This window comes from Balearica regulorum, chromosome 1 (assembly GCF_011004875.1).
Source record: "Balearica regulorum gibbericeps isolate bBalReg1 chromosome 1, bBalReg1.pri, whole genome shotgun sequence".
NCBI classification, from domain to species: domain Eukaryota; kingdom Metazoa; phylum Chordata; class Aves; order Gruiformes; family Gruidae; genus Balearica; species Balearica regulorum.
Window position 1 is genome coordinate 147,202,671 of NC_046184.1, and position 20,576 is coordinate 147,223,246.

Consider the following 20,576-nt stretch of genomic DNA (forward strand, 5'->3'; position numbering starts at 1 on the left):
ATGCAGGCTGGGGTCTAGGGAGGATACATGCTAACAGCCAGATTCCCTATTTTGCTTTGTACTCGGAGAGACCAGACACAACCAGCGAAGAAAGGTTGCTGCACTGAGAAGCCCTCTGACAGCACAAAGCTCCAGGAGAAAGCTCTGCTGCTGCCCAGCTCCCTACCCGCTTCTCACTGATGAGAAAATACTGAATATTGGGGGGTGAGAGACGTGGAGCACGCTGCAGCACAGCAGCAATGGGTGAGATTCTCCACTGAGCTCCAGCCACCCTCATGAAACTCTCATTTTTGCCGGGGACAAATAGCTGAGGGACATGAGGGGCAACTAACCTTCTGCAGGCAGCCATCCTCTCCTCCCCCTCCTGAGCCTGAGGAGAACAGAGATGAGGTGTAAAACCTGAAGCCCCCTCTGCTCCCCCATTTTCTCTGGTTGTCAGACGAGTGATAGTTGCCAGCACCCTGAAGAGCGTGGGGAGCCTTTTTTCTTTCTCCTTCCACTGAATAAACCCCTTTCTGCAACCATGCCATCCCTGCAAGGGCAGGGGCAGCAGGAGAGGAGCTGAGCTCATTCCCTGTGAGGAGATGTCGGTATGTCCCTTCAGGAGGACAGGTTGCCGGCCTCTCCAAGGCAGTTACGGGGTGGCCTGGCCTTAAGCAACCCTCATTTCCCACCGTCGCACTCCCACTCTCTGTCACACACAGGGAAAGCCGTACACCCCATCCTCTTTCTCCACTATGGCCACACCTAATCGCCAGAACATAGTCCTAGGTTTGGTCCTAACCCTTCGTTGGAGTTTATGTAAAAGACTGCTAGAGGGAGCAGAAAGCTGGAACAGCCTGAGACTTTGCTGTGACAGCCCAGAGGTGGTTGCAGAGGAACCGATGAAGCCTTAGGTGTGAAAACTCATACTGTTTGCTCAGTGTTGTTTGGTGTGAGCGGCCCTGAGGAACAAGCAATTGCAGCAGGAAGAGATAGAGATGTTCTTGTCGACAGGAACAGAACAGGACGCTTATTTGTCCCCATCTTCTTTCTGGAAGGAAATCATCTGCTCCTGCTAACGCTGAAATCTGTGCATCACGCTCACGTCTGCACCAGGTTGAGGAGTACGACAGAAGTTGCCAATTACAGATAAAGGCTATCTTCAAAATTTGGATAGAAGCTGCTAATTTTGACTGCTCTACCATATAGTGGTACTTCTCATTCTTACAAGAAATGCCTAGAATTTGGTATGGTCATTACATTGGCTATATTTTAAATCTATACAAGCAAATTCAGTTAAATAACTGCACATATGTGTGTAATTTTCCACATACCAGTGCCAACACCCTGCGGACTGTACAGCAGGCTACTCAGTTTACATCCTCATGTATTTTGCTCGCTCACATATAGGCAAGCCCATAGTTACTGATATTCTTTTAGAAATCTGACCTGCTGTCTAATGGGAATTATTATATATCTCACCAGAAAATACTGAACAGAGGATAGTTCCTGCATGAGAGCATGAGGACACGCATGCCTTTACCCTTATGTGCTGCACATGCCTTTTCCCCAGGCGCATACCTGGCAGGTGCAATCCAGACCTTCATTTGTCACTCAGACACCAGTAATGGGCTCTCCAGCAATACTCTAAATAGATTAGATTAGATGAGAATTATCTTCTGTCTTTTTAGACCCTCTTGGCATTAACGACAAAACTGGGTATATTTTCCAGGCAAACATGCTTTCTCAGAAAAACTAAAAGATAGGACAAATGTTCCTGTCTCCTCTGAAATAACATTTACCAGTCCTCACTAGAGAGAAGCAGCTGGCTTCAGTTAATCTGGTGGGATAACATTAAACTTAATAAATGTAATGACATTAAGATCTAAAGCTTCTTCTAAAAGACTTGGGGACAGGGATGAGCTGCACAGCTGGGTGCAGAATTAGGCACCCAGCTCCCGAAACGGATCTCACAGTGCTGCGTTGGGTGCCAAAGCCCCTCGTACTGAGGATGGGGAGAAGTTGGCACCCAACAACCAGCTTCTTAACACCCAGAGGCTACGCTGGGAGCCAAACCCTATGCCTGCCAAAGGAAAACATCGAAGAGAACTTATGTTTTTTGCTATGATTAGACTTCACCATGAAAGCAGGACTCACAGCCTGAGTCCTACCCATGTGCCCTCTTGGGCATATAGGTCAGACAATGGGGGTGCACCTCTCTTTGAAAAGAAAACCAAAGGACACAGCCAAGCACACTGTTCCGCTAACATCCTAGTGGTTAGAACACCAGCATAAGAAAATGGGAAGCCCAGATGCAAGTATCTCCCTGGCATGGAGTTCACATCCGTAGATTCACTCTCAAGGAACATGCACTAGTTATTAGGTCAAAGGCTTTTCCAGGTGACAAGCCCTTCACCCCCTTTGCTGGAGCTTCACCTCAGTATGGGTCTGGGAATGGAGGGATCATGGGACCGGGAGGAAAGTGGCTGAAACATTCAGCTGGAAAAGGGGACTCCTGACTTCCCTGGGTCGTATCATCCCAAAGCTGTATAATGTGCGACGTGCAAGCAGTACAGACAGCAGTACATAGCGTATCTTGGACTTCTCCAGGCCCTTACGTTCTGGGCTAATGAGTCTGCTAATCCCCAAATTGCCTCTAGGCATGTACACTAGCAAAGCTGGTGAGAACTCTAAATGTGTTTCTGCCAGACAACAATGGCATCTTGAGTGCCTAGTCGGTTGTGTGGGGTTTCTGAATCGTGGGGTTTGCTATGTTAATTCTGCCTAAACCATGCACATAAATCACTATGTTGCACCTTGCTTAAGAGCTGCAAAGACTGAAGTAAGGATCTGCTTTGGTGGCACACCACCAGCTAAATTAATCTCCTGGCATAAACTTGTACTGCTTGGTTCAGTGAACAAAATGAAAATCCAGTCTCCAAATAACTCAGGAATTTCTGGCTGATATGGCAATCATTAGGCATATTAAATGACAGATATAAAGAAAGTTATTTTTTAGTGGTTCAGATAGATAGGCAGCTAGTACGTTAGTACCACATTCAGCTTCCAACTTAGGTACGTCTCCAGCCTGCTAACAAGCATTCTTTGTGGATAACTTGCTGTACTTTGACCTTCCAGAACTGCTTGCTTTTTCTTTTCACTGGAGACCTCAGATTCTTCTGTGTTCCCTTAGTTTGTACTCCCCATAAGCAATAAAACTATGACTCTTGCCTTAACTGACTGAATTTCTCAGTAATCACACACCTTAGATTACAGACTTCAGGTTTAGATGCATCGCTGTAAGAAGTACTGTACAACGAGCAATCTCCTGACTTTCCATCATGCTTAGGAAACACAGCCTCACAAATAAGTCTGGTTCCACCTCTCTCCTTTTAAGCCTGTCAGGTGCCCATGCCCACCAAAAAAGGGTTCATCTGGCTCACATCCTCTGGGAAGCCTTGGGCATGTGTACACAGCACAGAGGGCAGAGATCCCCAAGCTAACAGAGACCAAAGTGGGGCTTCACATGTAGCACTGTGCAGCCCTATGGGCTTTGGTCTAGGAGAAGCATAGCTGTACTCACATGGTGCTGAACCCAAAATAGTCTTTCCTCCTGAAAAAAACACGGGACAAAGCTGATTGACTCAGATGATGTTCCCATGAACACAGCTGAACTGCTTATAGACCTACTGACGTGATGTTCAGTGCAACTGGTGCAAAATATCACAGAGCGTTACTTGAGGTAAACACAACCCCAGTGTTCATAATAATAATAATACCATTTGTTTTTATCATCACCCAGTGTATTTTCATAGTGCCTTTCAATGCATCTGGCCCATATCAACTGTACAGTAATTGAGTGTTGTCAGTAAAATTATGTAAAATTAATTTTGACACCCTTTCTCTGAAGTGTCTGTTCTGTTCTTCTGTGTCCTTGGAATGAAATGTTTTGATATCAGTGATTTTCTTCAGAGAAAATAGCTCCCTGAGCTCCTGTTGCTACCCCTCTAGCTGCGATACTGCTGAATATGTCATATCCAAGCTCTACCTACCTCATCCTCTGGTTTCCACTTAACAAGTCCACAGTTATCTTCAAAGATCCCCTTCTATGTCTTGCCATTATTAAGAGAAGGTCAGTTTCTGTTCACTTGAGTAAAAATACGATTGATGCTAATTTTCTGCTGTTAAAACCATGTATCACACACTAAGAAAAGCATCAGGTGTACTCTTTACCTACCAGGAGAAGACTGATACCACGTGTACTGAAGACTTGACCCGAACACGTCCCATATTTGGTTGCATTACTTTTGCTTGTTTGCTGAGAGCTGAATCTTTGCAAGTAGATCATATTCATGAATATGTCACGCCTCACTATGTCATTATGCCAGAGACTCATTAAAGATCTGCTCAAAGCTTCCTTCCTAATTTATATTTCTTCTATGAGTTGCTTTGATTTGAGAAATCTCTTTTGCAAAAGGAAAGCCATCCATTGTTTGGACTCTAAAAGGAAATGTAGGTGTTTAATTGGTGGATGTGGTTTTCATTATACTTTCCATTTCCAACACAAACCCTCTTCATAAATTGTGACAAGTCTGTTGGCAGCCTGCTGTATCAGACTGGAGGTAGCTGACTCGATAAGCATGTCGCCCAGCCGAAGAAAAACATGAATTCCCTCCAACTTTGCTCAGAATTGCTAATTAGCTTAAAGGCAGTGTCCTGAATTGGCACAGAAAACCACTGTGAGAAAGTCCTAGGGAGATGCAAGACTCTAACTCAATAGGGTCCAGTAGTATCTTAAACGCTTTCTGGTTTATTGACATCAAGCTAGCATCTTTGCTCTGAATATACTCCTTATTTAAACACAAGTGCAGTGATTTACAATCCAGTAAAATCCCCAGCTTCATTTCTATGCAGCCCATATCATGATGGTAAAGAGGGCTCATTTGCCGGGGAAAGTAAAGAAGGAGATGTTTTCATTTTTATAAAATCAGTCACCTAGTCTAACAGGGATGAGGTCCTTTCCCTCTCAGATGAACGCAGAGGTGGGGGTAAAGGAAGCACTGATCCGGTCAGTGTTGTGACTCTGCTGCCATTTCTCAGTGGGGTTTATTCCTGCTCCCACTCAGATAAAAAAAAAAAAATAAATCAAACCCTTGTGCATATACTTACCATTTCAAATAGCCAAGTGGCAAGGAAGCATTTCCAATGGGCAATCTGCATGTGGCCACCCTGTTTTCCACCATGTTGAAATACTTTGTGCTAAGCCAGTTTGCCTATAGGGCAGTGAGCAACCCTTGGCCCATTTTAGTACCCCCACTGTGGCCTGAAGTTCACCACTTCTGAACATCCTCAGAGGTGGCAGGACAATATGCAATCACAGCGTGGGACTATCAGGCTCTGATCTTTCCCTGCCCATCGCCCTCAGGAAGGTCCTTGCACATTCACAGCTCTTAAACTAAAGCTCTCCTATAAAATTAAATGTTTTGATGGAAACTGAGAGGATACTCAGGATGCTGATGCCCTGAAGTTGTAAGAGCATTCACCTGACACACATAAAACCTCCATTGGAGAGCAGATTGGAGAACCGATTTGAACTTGTATGAATTAGAGGTATAATTCACAAATTATGACTTAAGTTGACAGAAAGAGCACCTTTATGGGTGTGGGGTTGTTTATATTTTCAGAGTAGCATCATGGCTTGAATGAGTACGGGCACACTGAAAAATGATGCTCAAGCTTTAGTCTCCCATACATCCTGCTCCTGCTGGACATGCCCTGGAAATTCTGACATGAAAAGAGGAAGTCAGCAGTTTTGCCGGGACTCCCAGGCAAGCCAGCCACGGTGGAAGCCTGACATCCAGAAGACCTGGAAAACGGCCAGTTTGTGCACAGCACGTCCATCCTGTATGCCTACATTCAGGTGCATCAGATTTATTATGCATGTGCAGATCACCTGATTTATTGCCATGGTTTATTACCAGGTGCAGCAAGGCCAGCAGCGTGTTCAGAACATGTTGGATTTACTGCACATACACGGGACATCTGTGAGCGCACACAATCACCTTTTCTCCCGAGATTTCCTAGGAGGAAATATGGGAACCATACTCAAACTTCTGGATTCACTTTGGTTCTGTACTTGTCTGCAGGCAGAAGGGGACTTCTGGGATAAAGTAAACGCAGCTACTTTAGCGTACTCTTAGAGTGTATTGTGAGAAAACTTGTTTGTACTTTTCAATCCTCGAGAGGGAACTGTGAGCGGATAAGGGCGAACTAGAAGCATTTCAATAGAGCTAGCCTGTTTCTCTACCACACAGCAGATACATTAGCACCTAATGAGTTATGATGACTTCAGCTTTAACAGATGACTTTTCTTCCGCCAACCAAATTACAGTATAAGCACCACTGAAATTTTATTAGCTGGTTTTGCATGTGAATATGAGTTGAGGAAAAAAAACCACTTGAGTTACGTATTTGTTCAAAAAATCAGAATTCCATTTTCTTTAAGGCTTTCAATGTGAGGTACGTTTCCAAGCCATTTCTGAAAGTGGGAATTAGGGTATATTTGACTGGCATCCAGGTGTGGGCTCCAAGACTCGTTCTGATCCAAAGCAGCAGTACTGGAGTAATGCTCCACAGTAGTACTGTAATAAGTATATTTAATTAGTTCCCATTCGTGCCACACGTATTCTGAGGAGGTGCTGGAGTGCCTAGAAGAATACCCAATAGTCATCAGCGTTTCAGTACACTGAGCCCTGAGGAGTCTCTCTCCTCTCTCATTGTGGAAGGGGTCCCAGGCAAGAGGGAGGTAACTTGCATCTCCGGATACACTCCCACACCCCCGAGACAGTTCTTCAGGTACCATCCCTCCTGATCCTACCTAGGGCAGGGGGGTGCTTCATTCACCCAGCCCATGGCTTTCTGCCCCCAGAACAATGTCTGGTGCCTCCACTGCACAAGCGCCTGGCGTCCCCATCGTTCCTGCAGCTGAACCTGTTACCTTCAACCTGACTCTCCAGCAGTTGTTTTAGGTAATTCTGCAGGTTCCAGTATCATGTGCATGGAGGAGGCATTTCTTTGTGTCAGGTCGTGGAGATTGCTCAAGTGAACTCATTGCTGTTGATCTCACACGACCCCAGGCTCCAACCCTCCCATGAATAACTCCCTGGCACTGAGATACACCATCCTACACCAGGGAACCTGCAGAACTTTAACACGTTGGGATTATGGTAGCTCTAAACTACAATGCATTACTGACTGAGACTTAGCTTATCCATCTGCTGAGATCTCTGGGCAAGGACATTTTTCTGCTGCTACACATACCTCAGTTTGGACAATTGGACTTCAGAGATGAGATGCTGCAGCAAACAGCATTTCCCAGGCAGGATGCTTTGACTATGAGCCCCTTTTCTTTACAGCTCTTCAGTGGTTCCCACTTTCTTCACCATGAAGGTCCTTCGTGGTGTATTCCCATCATTATGAAAAGTCATTAGCAAAAGTTATTACAAAAAGGCTGACTCTAGACTTCTCTTGACCCATTAGGGCAATTCAGTCTCCAAGTTTCCAACTAACACCTTCAGGGTATCCCTGTGCTGTCACTCATGCTTGGGAGGAATCCTCTTAAACATGCACAAAATTGCTTCATTGTTCTTTTTGAGGTTCTTGAAAAGAAAGTTCTGGTTTTTCCCATCCAGCTGACACTCACGCATTTGGCAGCACTGTCAGGCTTGGTTTGCTGCAACCACTGTTTATTTGGATGATGAAAATACTCTGTCTTTTCTTTCTGACCAGTTTTGCCTATATCCATCATTTTCTTTCGTCTTTCACTTTGTCTGCAAAAGCTTTTGGTCCCACAACTGGTTTTTTGTCCTGTGTTTGAACAGCACCTAGTGCAGAAAATCTGGGTCCCGACCTGCAGATGCAAAGCCCAATGGCAATGCACAAGAACAACAGCAACAGGCAGAAAGGCAAAATAACATAGCTGCCACCCTTTCCTGGAGCACTAGCCATTCAAGTCCATCAATGAAATACTGGTTATGATGGGAAGATGAGGAGTTTCACTTTTGGTTCTATTGGGGTAAAGAGTTAGGCTGTTTCCTCTTCTGGGAAACCTTCACCGCAGTTTAATTTCAAATCATCCATGTTCCAGAATTAACTGCAACTTTCATTTGACTGACTATTTTCCTTCCTCTTTTTAACCCATATGATAATTTTTTTCTTTTTTTTCTTTCTTTTTTTTTTTCTAGCTATAGGTTACTTTACTGTGTGTGAGTGTGTCACTGCACTCATTTTTTTAGTTACTTTGACAAACCTGACATCTTGCAGCTGTTACACATCTTGTTTCAATTACATCTCTAGATAAAAAGAATTCTTAAAGCCTGAAGGCTGCAGATGGCTTCCTGGTGAGGGGTTAACTCCAGCTTCATATCAAAGCGGTTTTGGAGGTCCCTGTTCTCTTCAGTCTCCTTCTCTTGTGCCCTCTCCAGCTTCCTTTCTAATTTTGCTGTCTCCCTTACTCTAAGCCCCATTTCTCACTGGCCATCGGCAGGAGAGGACCTGGAGCACCAGCGTCCATCCCTGCCTCCTTCCCACCCAAAGGTGCCTGGGGAGGGAAGCGAAGTATCTGTCGCTTGAACCTTATCTCCACATATCACGCAGGCTGCTTGCAGCAGGGCACAGCTGAACGAGCACAAATCAATGGAGTGACAACTCGGACCGCCACTAATCCCTAATAAATTCTGGACTGTCCCACAGACTTGGGAAGCTCTTGACAACTGGTGATGCTCTCAGCATCTGGCAAACCACTTGTGTCTAATTGGGTACCCTGAGATATTTACACTGTGCTTAATGGTTACAGAAGAGATTGATCACCCCATTCTTGATATCTATCCAAAAAGGGCATATAAAATCCTTTGATCTTACTAAGGCAGCAAAACATGTCTAACCATCAGTTATGTAAAGGTGGTTGTTATTAATTTGAATACTGCACAGAGAGGAAAGAACAGAAGTACCATATAATGAGATATATTAAGACTACAAAAGAATTAACTGAAGCTGTTATGTTATGAATCATGATTTTATTGTTTAGCAGTCAGCTCTTGATGTAATTCAGATAATAATGAATGGGCTAATTCCTTCCACCTTTATTCAGGCAAAACTTCCATTGACTTCAAAGAAAAAGTTGTCCAAGTCAGGACTAGAGACTGCTGCATCTATTCCATTATTTGCAAATGCTTTTATGAATATAAAGTGTTCCTTTACAATGGGCTATTGCAAATAAGAGTAACATTTACATAATATAAACCTCTTGCATAAGTATCGTCCGTGTTCAAAAAAGACTTTTTATTCTTATTGCAAACTGCTACGTTAAAAGTTCTTCCACAATCCCTAACATTTATTAAAGTATAGGAACATACAGAATTTCTCAGTGTACCATTTTGATCATCTTTCCTTCTGCTCAATATTTTTCATTTCATTTTACCATAATCTTTTTCTCAGGAGAATGTGTTATTTATTGATTATTAGCAAAGAGATGATTTATCATTGCAAATATTTCTCTCTATCATGGAAAACAGAGTGCCAAAAATGTGAGAATGTGCTAAGCCTTGTTACATTCTAACAGATGCCAGGAGTATTTGAGGAAACAAATGGATAAATAGGCCTGCATCACTGTTTCTCTCACTCTGTAGTTCTATTGCTAAGTTAATGCCCTATATAACATTTCAAATTGGTACTGTTAAGTAATTCTTAAAGTAATGGCTCAAACCTTGGAAAATGTGCTTAAGCATAATACTTTCTGTTTTGATCTTCAGGTTTTTGACAAAACCCAGAATTTTTTCTCTGAGTATAAAGTATGCACTTCCATCTGGAACTTATTTTGATATTGTGAATCTTAATGCCTCAGAAAAGCAGACAGAACAATGGACGGGCACTACTTGATTGTTTTAAATTGAAATTAATTAATTATGAAACAGCTGCAATAGTCTAAATTACTTATTTCGCCTTTCGGTGAAAATGAATTTACAGGCATTTGCAAAGCATACAAAAATAAAGAGAGAGACAAGATAGTCTGTAAAAAGGGAAGTCATGTAGAATTGTCTATGATCTGTATTTCAAGAAAGTAAATAATTAATAGCTCCAAGGAAGCATATTAGAGATTGCTCTTTCTATTACACAGTCACATTGAGCAGTAAAATAATGCTTTAAATCTCAACAACAAATACAGTACAGAACTCAGTAGAGTTTACCTTTCCAGAAAATCATTTTTTCAGCTGAAAACAGTGATTTTTTTCACATTACAACCAGATTGTGACTTGAAAGAAGCTTCTCAGTCATTTAGTCAAGACAGATGAGCAATGAGTGTTAGAAAAGCTACCAAGGCATCAAAAGATCTACAGTCAAGGCCATTAAAGAATAGCTAATCTGCTCTAGTTCTAATTCTCCACTAATGGGTTTTCTTAAATGTGCTTTACATCAGCTGTAATTAGTTCAAGATATTGCTACTTATATACTTCTAAGAACAACAGAAAAAACAAAAGGTTGCATTTCTACCACATCGTATGTAATCGTGTTCGTGCAGCCATGCACCCGAGCTGGTTAGTTGTTGTGCAGTGCGAAGCCTTGAAGCGTCGTAAAGAGATACTTTGCTTGGATCTACAGAAGCCAGTGCAGGTCCAGCAGCAACAGCATTTATCGATGCTTTCCTTTGCTGGGGTTTTCTCAGTGCCATTTTACCTCAGATGTTGCGGAGTCGACTCTACTGAATGGCCAGGGATACATTAAGCCGCATATACTGGAAGTACATATATTTTTGCTACTAGTGCTATTGGTTTGGACGGATTTTCTGTCAATGGAAGGGACAAGAAACCCCAAACCCAAAACCCTCACCACATTAACAGTAGGGCGTGATAGGGGTTTGAAGGAATTCACTCCTCCTTAGCAAAAGGCTCTTTTATCTGCGAGAGCAGCAGGCTGACTCAACGCATTACCCAGGAGAAATGTACGGTCCTGTGGACCTTTTGGACCCATCTACGCCGTGAAAAGGGGTAGAGCTCCACAAGCTAGCTGCAGGCACGCTGGTATACCCAAACACGCAAGGACACGTGGTGATGCTAATTCAGATCAGTTGGGATCACCATGGTTTTCTCGCAGGGAGCCTTAAGTAAATGGACTAGCACACAATCACCTTTTGTACTAAGAAATTCCTGACAGTCTCCAGGCCTAACCACAAACAAAGCACATTGTAACATTAATTTACTCTTTAAACTGGTGACATTTAGTTAACTCAAGGTCATCATCCTGCAGAAAATGTTACACTCTCCTTGCCAAACACAAATGAAGCAATGCACACTTAGCTTTAATTGTTACTTTGTCCTTTAAAAACAGTTGATGACATGACAGGTTCCCTCCCTGACTACTTCAGAAAAAAAAAAAAAAAAAAGTAAAAAAGTGTCTTCTATTGGATGCATAACAATATAATTATCTTCCCCAGAGTATCTCTGTCAATAAACTCTGTTCACTTTTTCTGGACTGAGGTTCAACCATCTACTGACTTGCTGCTCTAAGACAAAAGAGCACAAAACCATTAAAATTACGTCATTCCCTCCTAAAATTGACAGACCTGAGAGATCAACCCTACTGGTCAATCAGAAGCCTTCAATGACAGAAAGAATCAACTTTGTCTTGGTGCGTCACTAGGAGGGAGACACCACACAGCAACATCTGAGCAAAAGGTAAACCCCCACAGAGGAGGTTTAGGATATCAGCCAACACCCACGCATCAGAACAGGCTCCCCAAAACCTTCACAGTGACCAAAGCAAAGAAGGCAAGGGAACATGGAGATGGACAGCAGGAGAGACCACTGCTGGGATGGCTTTTGAATCTGAACCCTGCAAACGCATACTTCACCAACGCTTTTTCCTCCTGATCCATCTGTCTGTCGTATTTGCATTTTTCATACCACCATAGGTCATCACAATACCCTGGCACCTAGACTGCACCATCATAGCAATGCATGGACTAGGCAGGCCACCAGTTTCTCCCTAACAGATTTCAAAAGTGATACATGCAGTAAGAAGTGATCGCAGCTCAAAGCAATCAAAACATACTCAGTGTAAGAAGATACCACCTTCATCCTCTATTTGTCCACTCCTGCCATTCAGTCAAACCAGGCTGAGCCACAAAGGAGTCTTTATTTGGTCTGAAACATGTGAAAACAACCACACGGAAAGACTGGGTTACATTAAGATGTTGTGCGGCTTTGTCAGATACAACCCTCTTGTTTTTAGTTTTAAGTACTTACAGTTGTGGATCATCTTTATTGAGAAACAAAACATAGCTACAAAAAGCTTCTTAGCAAAGATTCTGGTCCCTTCTGCATAATTTTAAGTGTTTCCTGACTGCTGAGACCACCACTGCTGCATTGGAACTAATTTATTTTTTAAAAAATACATAAAGGATCTCTGAGGATAAGTTTAAATTGCATTCCTACTGTCATATTTCCCACGATACACCCGTATCCAGGTCCTTGGTACATGCACGCAGGTTAAAATCTTCCTAAGAGGATAAAACACAGTCAAGTTAGGTCACTAACACGTACTTGGTGTTTGCTTAAGGTATTAGGAAAGCTGAGATACCAAGCTGTAAGAGAGGTACACAAGTAGCTATATTATGCATTTTTACCTTTGAAAAGACATAGAAAACGTTTAGCACAGAATATTAATAATTGCCATCATGTTCATTTAACTGTTGCTACAGTTCATTCACTTTCTCCTAAATGTAAATTTGTAGTTACCCGTGAATTATTCAGAAATTATATAGATTATTACCTGAGTATTAAACTACAAGCGTCCATTTGTGCTCCCTTGGGTGCTCAGGCAGCACCAGCAAGAATAACCAGCGTCTTAACATTGATTTTAAGAGAGAGAAGACCAGTGAGTGGCTCCCCTGGTAACGATGGGAACACGGTGGGTTTGACGAGAGCGGGGACCGGCGAGGTCCCTGGGAATCAGCCAGCAAATCCAGCCCCCAGCAGCAGCACCGAAATGGTAATTCCCCAGCAGGGCAGGGTTTACAAAGAGATAGTTTTGTTCAAAACCAAGGAAGCTTGGTTAGAGCCTTCCCTTTTTCCCACTTTCGGTTGATCACAAAGAACTTGTGGTTTTCCACTGGAATTAGCCTTACAGCTAACCAGCCTATATACAAAGAAATTTTACCTCGGTTTCCTAGAAAATACCGGGTTTTTGAAATCTCATTTTGTGAGGATGTCACTTCAAAGTTACAACTTGATCAGTCTGTTAGATGAGACACCACCTCACACAGAATTTAACCTCCCTATTTGCTAGCTGTACGTAATATCAGTTTTTCTTAATTTCTATTGATTTTTACTTTATTACTCCTATTGTTAATGAAGTTATAATCAGAGTTTAAGGTATCTCTGAACATATGCTGCTAATAATTGCTGGAACTCTTGCTATCCATGCTTTGTTGTTTCCTAGTCATAAATATGATGCAAACAGATTAATTTGTTACATGAGGTTAAAAACCTTGCAATTAAACAGTTCCTTTCTCTAATGAGAGTATTGTGGAGTTGAGTATGATGTTATTCCTAATATACGGATGACAAGATGTTCTCACAGCCACTATTTCTTCAGTGTCTTTTTTTTTTTTTTTTTTTTTTTTTTGCTTAATGGCCCATATTTCTTTTCCACTATTTTTAAGAAACGTGGTATTTTTCTTGAAATATTCGCATAGATTTGGAAATGCTGCATGCACCTCATGCCCTCTTCCTAATCCTTCTCCAATAACCTAGTCAAGTTTCTGCCTCGACTTCTGATGGAAAAAATACCCAGGGGAACACAAATCTACAAGTCTGAGTGTTACAAGGAAAGCCCAAAGGGCTGTTCTCCTCCTGCGTCGCACCATCGAGCATGGGTGCTCAAACAGTCCTTGGAGGGGGAGAGATGAAAGCACACTCACCGCCCTACTGGTGTATCAAAATTTCATTTATCAGACAAAAACAAAGCAGAAGGTTAAAAAAATCATTATTCTTTAGACAAGTGACTGAGTACTGCAAATCAGAGATGATGGGCCAGATCTTCATCTGCTGTAAACTGGCAAAGCCTCTGGACTCGGCAGAGACCTAAACCAAATGAGGAAGATGTGGTACATCGCATCCAGCAAATGAGCACTCACATGGCATGACAGAAGTATTTTTAAAATATTATTATTTAGCTGATGTTTATAAAGTATTATGGCCATTAAAAGCTTGCTCTTCTTATTATTTATAATGTTTAGCACATACAATTTGTTCAGTGCTGTAAGAAAAAAACCCTCAAACAACAAAAGTAATTCCTGACCCAAAGGGCTTCCAGCCTGAAAAACAGCCATCAGGAAGAGAGAACACGCTGTGAAAGCAGGAGAAGGGAACGGTCTATAGTTATTACTCGTGTTATTGTTTGTTCACAACTTATAATCATCACAGAAAGAGCAAAATTTTAGATGGGATCTCAACGAGGGGAAGGTGGTAACTGTGAGTTGACACTGGATGGAAGGCAGAGTCGGAAACACCACAAAGATGGTAGAAATAGGAAGGAGACAAATAGGATTTCAAGCATTACTGGCAGAAAGAAGCCATGAGCTGAAAGGAAAGAAATAAGGCACAAAGTTCAAGACACAGGCTGGAGTAGAGTTGTAAAGGAAATGGGAGATAAAAGAAGACATTGAACTTAATTTTTTGTGAGAGGGAGGTATTGTTGCTGTGTATTGTCTTAAGAAGTGTAAGCTGGCCCAGTCTCTAACCCTACCGAGAGAACGGTTGGAGTGACCCCTCTCCCCGCCCCCAAATAGCTGCTTACTGTTGTCTGAAAATAAACATCTTGATTTTCTTGACTGAAGAAGCATTTGTAGAATTAGCTTTCTAAAATTGTCTCCAGTAAACGCTGCACGACATGAGAAAAAAATGTTGACTTACACAAATATAAAATGTAGTGACTAAAAGCTAGACACCCTGGGATCAAGAAGTTACAAAAGGTTCATTTATAAGACTGCTGGATGTCTGGCCACTTTTTGTTAATAGCAACTTCCAAACAAAACTCTCATTGACTTCAAATGGAGCAGGAACAGACCCAAAGATAGCAAATGAACTAGTAATTCAATACGTGGTCTGTAAAACACACTGGGCCACCTTACACTGTGGCATTTGATATCGATCTGAACTTGGAAGCTATACAGCTATATATTTTTTACATGACTATCCAGCCCGTACAAAACCGATGCTAACTCAAAATATCCAGAAGTATCAGATAAGTACTGAATAAACCAATTACATACCTGGCTTCTTTTACCTAAACAAACACTGTTTTGTTTGTGGCTAACAAACATATTACACTCAAAATTATTTTCTTGTTTGGTACAACACAGTAAGTGCTTTAATACATCCGCTAATTGTTTTTAATGAACGGGGAAGAAAACCTCAGCCCATGCATATACCATACCTAAGCATGTGAGGGGAGCCTTCACTAGGTGGTCTTCACCAGGACTATGGCTGTGCCCAAACCTAAGCACAGAGTTAAGGACCTGGCTGAATTTTGATCTAGATTTGTTAAATAAGGCAAATAACAACACGAACGCCTGTAATGCAGAACTAGTCCTGGCACTCCAATTACGTCCTTTCATCTGCTCATTTGCTGCTTTCCATTCTGGGTAGTATGTTTTCTGCTGTACAAGAGGCACATAAACCACCTCTAACTGAGATTTTCCATCCCTTTTTGTCTGGTGTAAACAAGTATAAAGCTATAAGGCACTAGAGAATCCACATCCTTGAGTCTGGACAAGTAAATCTACACGTATAGCATACAAATAAACGCATGGAGACAGAAAAACAGGAGATGAGACTGTGGTTCAAAGTCGTTAGTGCTGTGTGCTTGGGATAACTGTGTTAGCAGTAACGACGCCTTGAGTTAAGCTGGGCTGATCATCCCAAAATGTTCCAGAAAAAGCTCACCAAATAGGCACGAGTTTTGTTTATGCCGCAGATTGGTATGTTTTCTTAATTTTTTTATTTGAGTTTGTACTCAGCTTTCAGTATTTGAATTATAGTAGTTTTCTGGGAAGCAGAAGTGTTATTGGCATCAATACAACCTGGAAAAACTACTGTTTAGTAGAAACCAGCTTACAATATTCTCCCATTGCAGTTTGCTAGTTAAATACTGTCTTATAGCCATGACACAATATATTATTACATTTTCTATGCTACAGCAAAGTAAAAGACATAGCATGTATTAATTGGAGAGCAAATTCATTAATAGCATAAAAGTAACAATCAATGAGAATTGATTAGCATGCTGCTGTTCATCCGGAAATCCCTTTTCATACCCTTTTGATTTTTCACAAACAAATAAAAAAAAAAAAAAAAGCATTTTAGAACAGCACATTAATATTTAATTACTGCACTTTTAAGCAAAACGTTCACCAAATACTGCAAAAAGTGGATTTTCAGTCATAAATTAAGTGCGCAAATTGCCATTATGACTACATTCAAAAGAATAAAGGACAACATTCATTCTCGCTGCAGAGAAAATTAAGTCTCTTAAGTGTTGCTCTTTGCCATGAAGTACTTCCTATCTATGTGGTATATTTTATTTCCGTTCTTGGCAACAACTGCACTCCTTTGAAGGCATCCTGACAAGCTTTCAAAGCTTAAAATTAACATGCTAGCTTTCTTTTGGTCAGTTTAGTACATGATCCAAGTCAGGTTTCCTGAGGATGTCCATAACCTGCCCCGTCGGTGAGCAGCGAGCGGGCAGGATGGCAGCGTGACGCAGGCACCCTGCCGGCGATGGGACACCGACCCGGGACCCTCGGCACAGCCGCTGCAGCACCGAGGCACCACTGGCCTTCGTGACGGACTTTGAAAGCTTTCACTAAGTGAAAGTAAGTTTTTATTGAATACTGCTCACACGACTTTTCAAAATGACTATTCCGAACCATTTGCCAAAACAGCTGCCTCATGATAAACTTCCAGCCTGGGATCTCGGATACTCCAAGCCAAAGCCGGTCAGCGAAACCCAGTGCTCCAAAAGGACGCAACAGCAAACACCCCCAAACCCCCTGTCCCCCACCCTGATGAGCTCCGCTTAAAGTAGGTGTGACGCCCTCACTGGGCACTGCTCTGGACATTTGTGGGTTCAACCCCTACACGGGGGTGAGAATTTAGCAACGAATGCAGGCCTGCCACTGTGTATTGGCTTTCCATGTGCTATTTGAAGCCCTTCTGCTGAACCCACCTTCTAAACGGCAACAACTATAGAGGAAAACAAACAACAAGATCTATGAAACCACAAGATCGCTTGTAGCGCATATACAGATGTTTTTAAGCAGGTAAATTAGCTGGAAAATGGTTGATGTCTTTTTGGACCCATATAGGAACTTTACGGCAACCACGATCATTTGAAAGCGGCTCCAACAATAGTCGAAAAGCATGTTAAAAAGGTTATGAAAAAGAGCAATTGCCAGACACAGCCTAAAGCCCCAGCTTTCCAGAGTTACATTGTTAGCTTTTCAATTTCAATATTAACTCCAACAGCCAGCTTGCAGAACAGCCTAATGAACAGCATGCTTTTGCTGGAAAAAGAAAATTCCCCCAAAGTTTGTCTTCATTCAAGGAGAAAGGGAAAAGCATTCAAATGTGCAAAAGTATTATTTCCCCCGTTCCTGTTTAATAGAAAAAACCCATGCAATTTGATTGTAAAACCATGCGTACGGACTGAAAACCTAAAATCAGGCCAGAGATAAATTTTACGGTGTGGATATAAACTGAATATTGGTATTTATAATTGAAACGAGGACATAACCTTAATTTGTGTCACAGGCAGAAACACTGTAATTAAAAACTTTTATGGGGTAGTAAGTAATTTTGTATTATATGTGCTCTTTAAAGTTCCCATAGCAATATAAAAGTTTTATTAGGCTGGATGTTATCAATGTATGCATTTATAAGCACTCGCATTATGCAGCGCAAGCTGTTCTCATCATCCTGAGGTCTTTTGTAAGAAGCGGCTCAACTAATGGGACTCGCTGGTCCGGCTTATTTTGTTACACCTGCCACCGAAGAGATAAGCCGGCGCTGTCGAACGCGCACCCTACTGACAGAAGATATAGATCACCTAACATGTTAAAAAAATAATGCAGACTATGAACTGATTTCAGGCAAAAGTAATCTCAGCTCCCCAAACTACCGACCTAAGCCGGCCGGATACAAACCGCCATCGCCGCCCCAGCTGATCGCAGCACCGCACCACGGCTGAGCGCAGCCCAGCCCCGACGGGGAGCGCACCCCGCTGGGGAAGGCAGACGCCGCCTGCCCACCGGTGGGGGCGGCGGGGCCCCGCGGCATCCCACCCGCGTCCCACCGTGGGGGGGGGGGGAGCTCCGCCGGGACCGCGTCCCGCCGCGGGCTCCCACCGCGTCCCACCGGGTCCCACCGAGGCGTCGCCCCGGGGGGTCCCGGCGTTGCCCGGGGGCGCCTATCCGCACACCGGGTGGCCCCGGTGGTGATCGCCACGGAGCGCAAACCCCTCCGCGGACCCCAGCCGGCCCCAACGGGGACCCGCCGCCCCGGGGCCGAGCCGTGCCGAGCCGTGCCGTGCCGTGCCGTGCCGTGCCGTGCCGTGCCGTGCCGGCGGCGGGGAGCAGCGGCCGCCCGGGGGCGGCGTGCCTCCCGCAGCAAACTCCGGGACTTGGCAGAGGCAGCGGCTTGGGGAGGGTGGTGCGGGGGGGGGGGGGGGGGGGGAGGGCAGCGCTTCCCACCTCCAGCCGCTAATGACATTTCTAGAAATTGTTTCCCCTCCTCCCTGGCAGCCTCGCACCCGCCGCCGGGGCGGGCAGGGACGGGGGTGCTCACGGGGAGGTCAAGGGCATGCAAGGGTGGGGGGTGGAAGGGGCAGGAAAGAGCAGCGGAGAGGTGTGTGTGGGGCGCGATAAAGGCGTCCCGGGGGGAGTTGCGGGGCGAGGGGGGGGTGTGTGAAAGGGGCGTGCAGGAGGGATGGGGGATGAGCCGCGGGAGTGCAGCCCGGGGTGCCGGTGGCGGGTGAGCACAGGGGATTATTGGAGGGGGGGAAGGCGGGGGCGAGTGCAGGAGACCCCCCAGCCAAACACCACATTCACCTCCCGGACCCGCCCTGGCAGCAAGGGGAGGAGGGCACCCTTCCCTCTGCCCCTCCCGGGGCAAGCAATGCTGGAAGAGCAAGTGGCAGGGAAGACACCTCCCGGGGTACTGCACCCTCTCTAGCTAATGTACCCGCCGCCCCACTTATTGCACCCCCCGAGCCACTGAACCTCCCCTTACTGCACACGCACTATTACTGCACCCCCAATTTATTGCACCCCTCCAGGTAAGTGCACACCCAGCCCAAATTATTGCACCCCTAAATTAATGCACATCCCCCAGTCATTGCACCCCCATCAGTTATTGCACACCCCCACGTTACAGCACTCCCCCGTTATAGCACCCCCCGCAGATCCTGCCCCCCCTCCCGGTAGCTGCTCCCCGGGCCCGGGGGAGGCAGAGGCACCACTCACCACAGAGAGTCCAGGTCCCACTCCTGAAGGAGAGCTAAGTCGAAGCTGTCCATGGTGAGCGATGTCAGCGCCGCCGCGCTGCAACCACACGGCGTCCGGGGCGCATCTTAACTGCACCGCGGGCAGGGCGAGGGCGCGGAGCACCCCCGCCGCCGCCGCCGGCCCCTCTCCGCACACGCGCGGGCGGGGACGAACCCCCCGCCACCACCTTCCGCCCGCTTCCCCTTACCAAAAAAGAAAAAAAAAAAAAAAAGAAAAAAAAGCAACCCCTCTCCCTCCCCCCCCCCCAAAAAAAAAAAAAAAAGCCCCGTGCCACCGCTCGTTTGCAAGCGGCGCGGCTCGGCTGGGCTCGGCTCGGCTGGGCTCGGCTGGGCTCGGCTCGGCTCGGCTGGGCTCGGCTCGGCCGCCGCCGCCGCGCTCCGCTCCCGCCCCGCTCCCCCGCGCCTCCTCCCTCCCCCCTGCGCGCCGGGAGCGCGGCCGAGGCGGCGCCCGCCCCGCGCACGCTGCGCCCGCGCCCGCGCAGCGCCCGCGCAGCGCCCGCCCGGCGCGGGGGGGCGGGTCCAGCCCGCAGCACGGGGGGACTTGGTGGGAACTTGCACCCTGAGGGGTTTGCCCGGCCGAAGTTGGGTTTGGGGTTGTTCCCCCCCCCCTTTCTCCTCCTCCACGCGTGCTCCCTGCCCCTCGTGGGGCGCTGGCCGGCCGGGTGCCCGCGGGTGGGCCTCGGCACACCGGGTGGCCATCAGGTCACGCGTCGTGAACATCAGGATGGAGACAACGCCGGGGAGAAATTGGGACAGATTTATTGCGGGACAGGCCGTGGGCCCGGTCCCACAGCGCTGGACGGCGGCAGCGCGGGGTGCCGGCGTGGGCCCTCCCTGCCCGCGGGGCCGGCAGCCTTTCAGCAGAACCCTGCGGTTCCGGGGTTGGGTTAATGGGGTTTTTTGCACCGATTCCTCCTGAAAAGTGTAATAAGCTGCACCCGTGCAAATCACAGCTCCCACAGGCTCCATCTACATAC

General features: G+C 45.3%; 1 protein-coding gene across 1 annotated transcript in view; it reads right to left on the reverse strand.

Moving 5' to 3' along the window:
- AFF3 (ALF transcription elongation factor 3) overlaps window positions 1-19,809 on the reverse strand; it is a 330,669-nt gene extending 310,860 nt beyond the window's left edge. The window contains exon 1 of the mRNA XM_075738011.1: window positions 19,559-19,809. Within this exon, the coding sequence (XP_075594126.1) occupies window positions 19,559-19,611 (53 nt within the window). The 5' untranslated portion in view covers window positions 19,612-19,809. The remainder of the gene's footprint in view (window positions 1-19,558) is intronic.
- Between the last annotated feature and the right edge of the window lie 767 nt (window positions 19,810-20,576).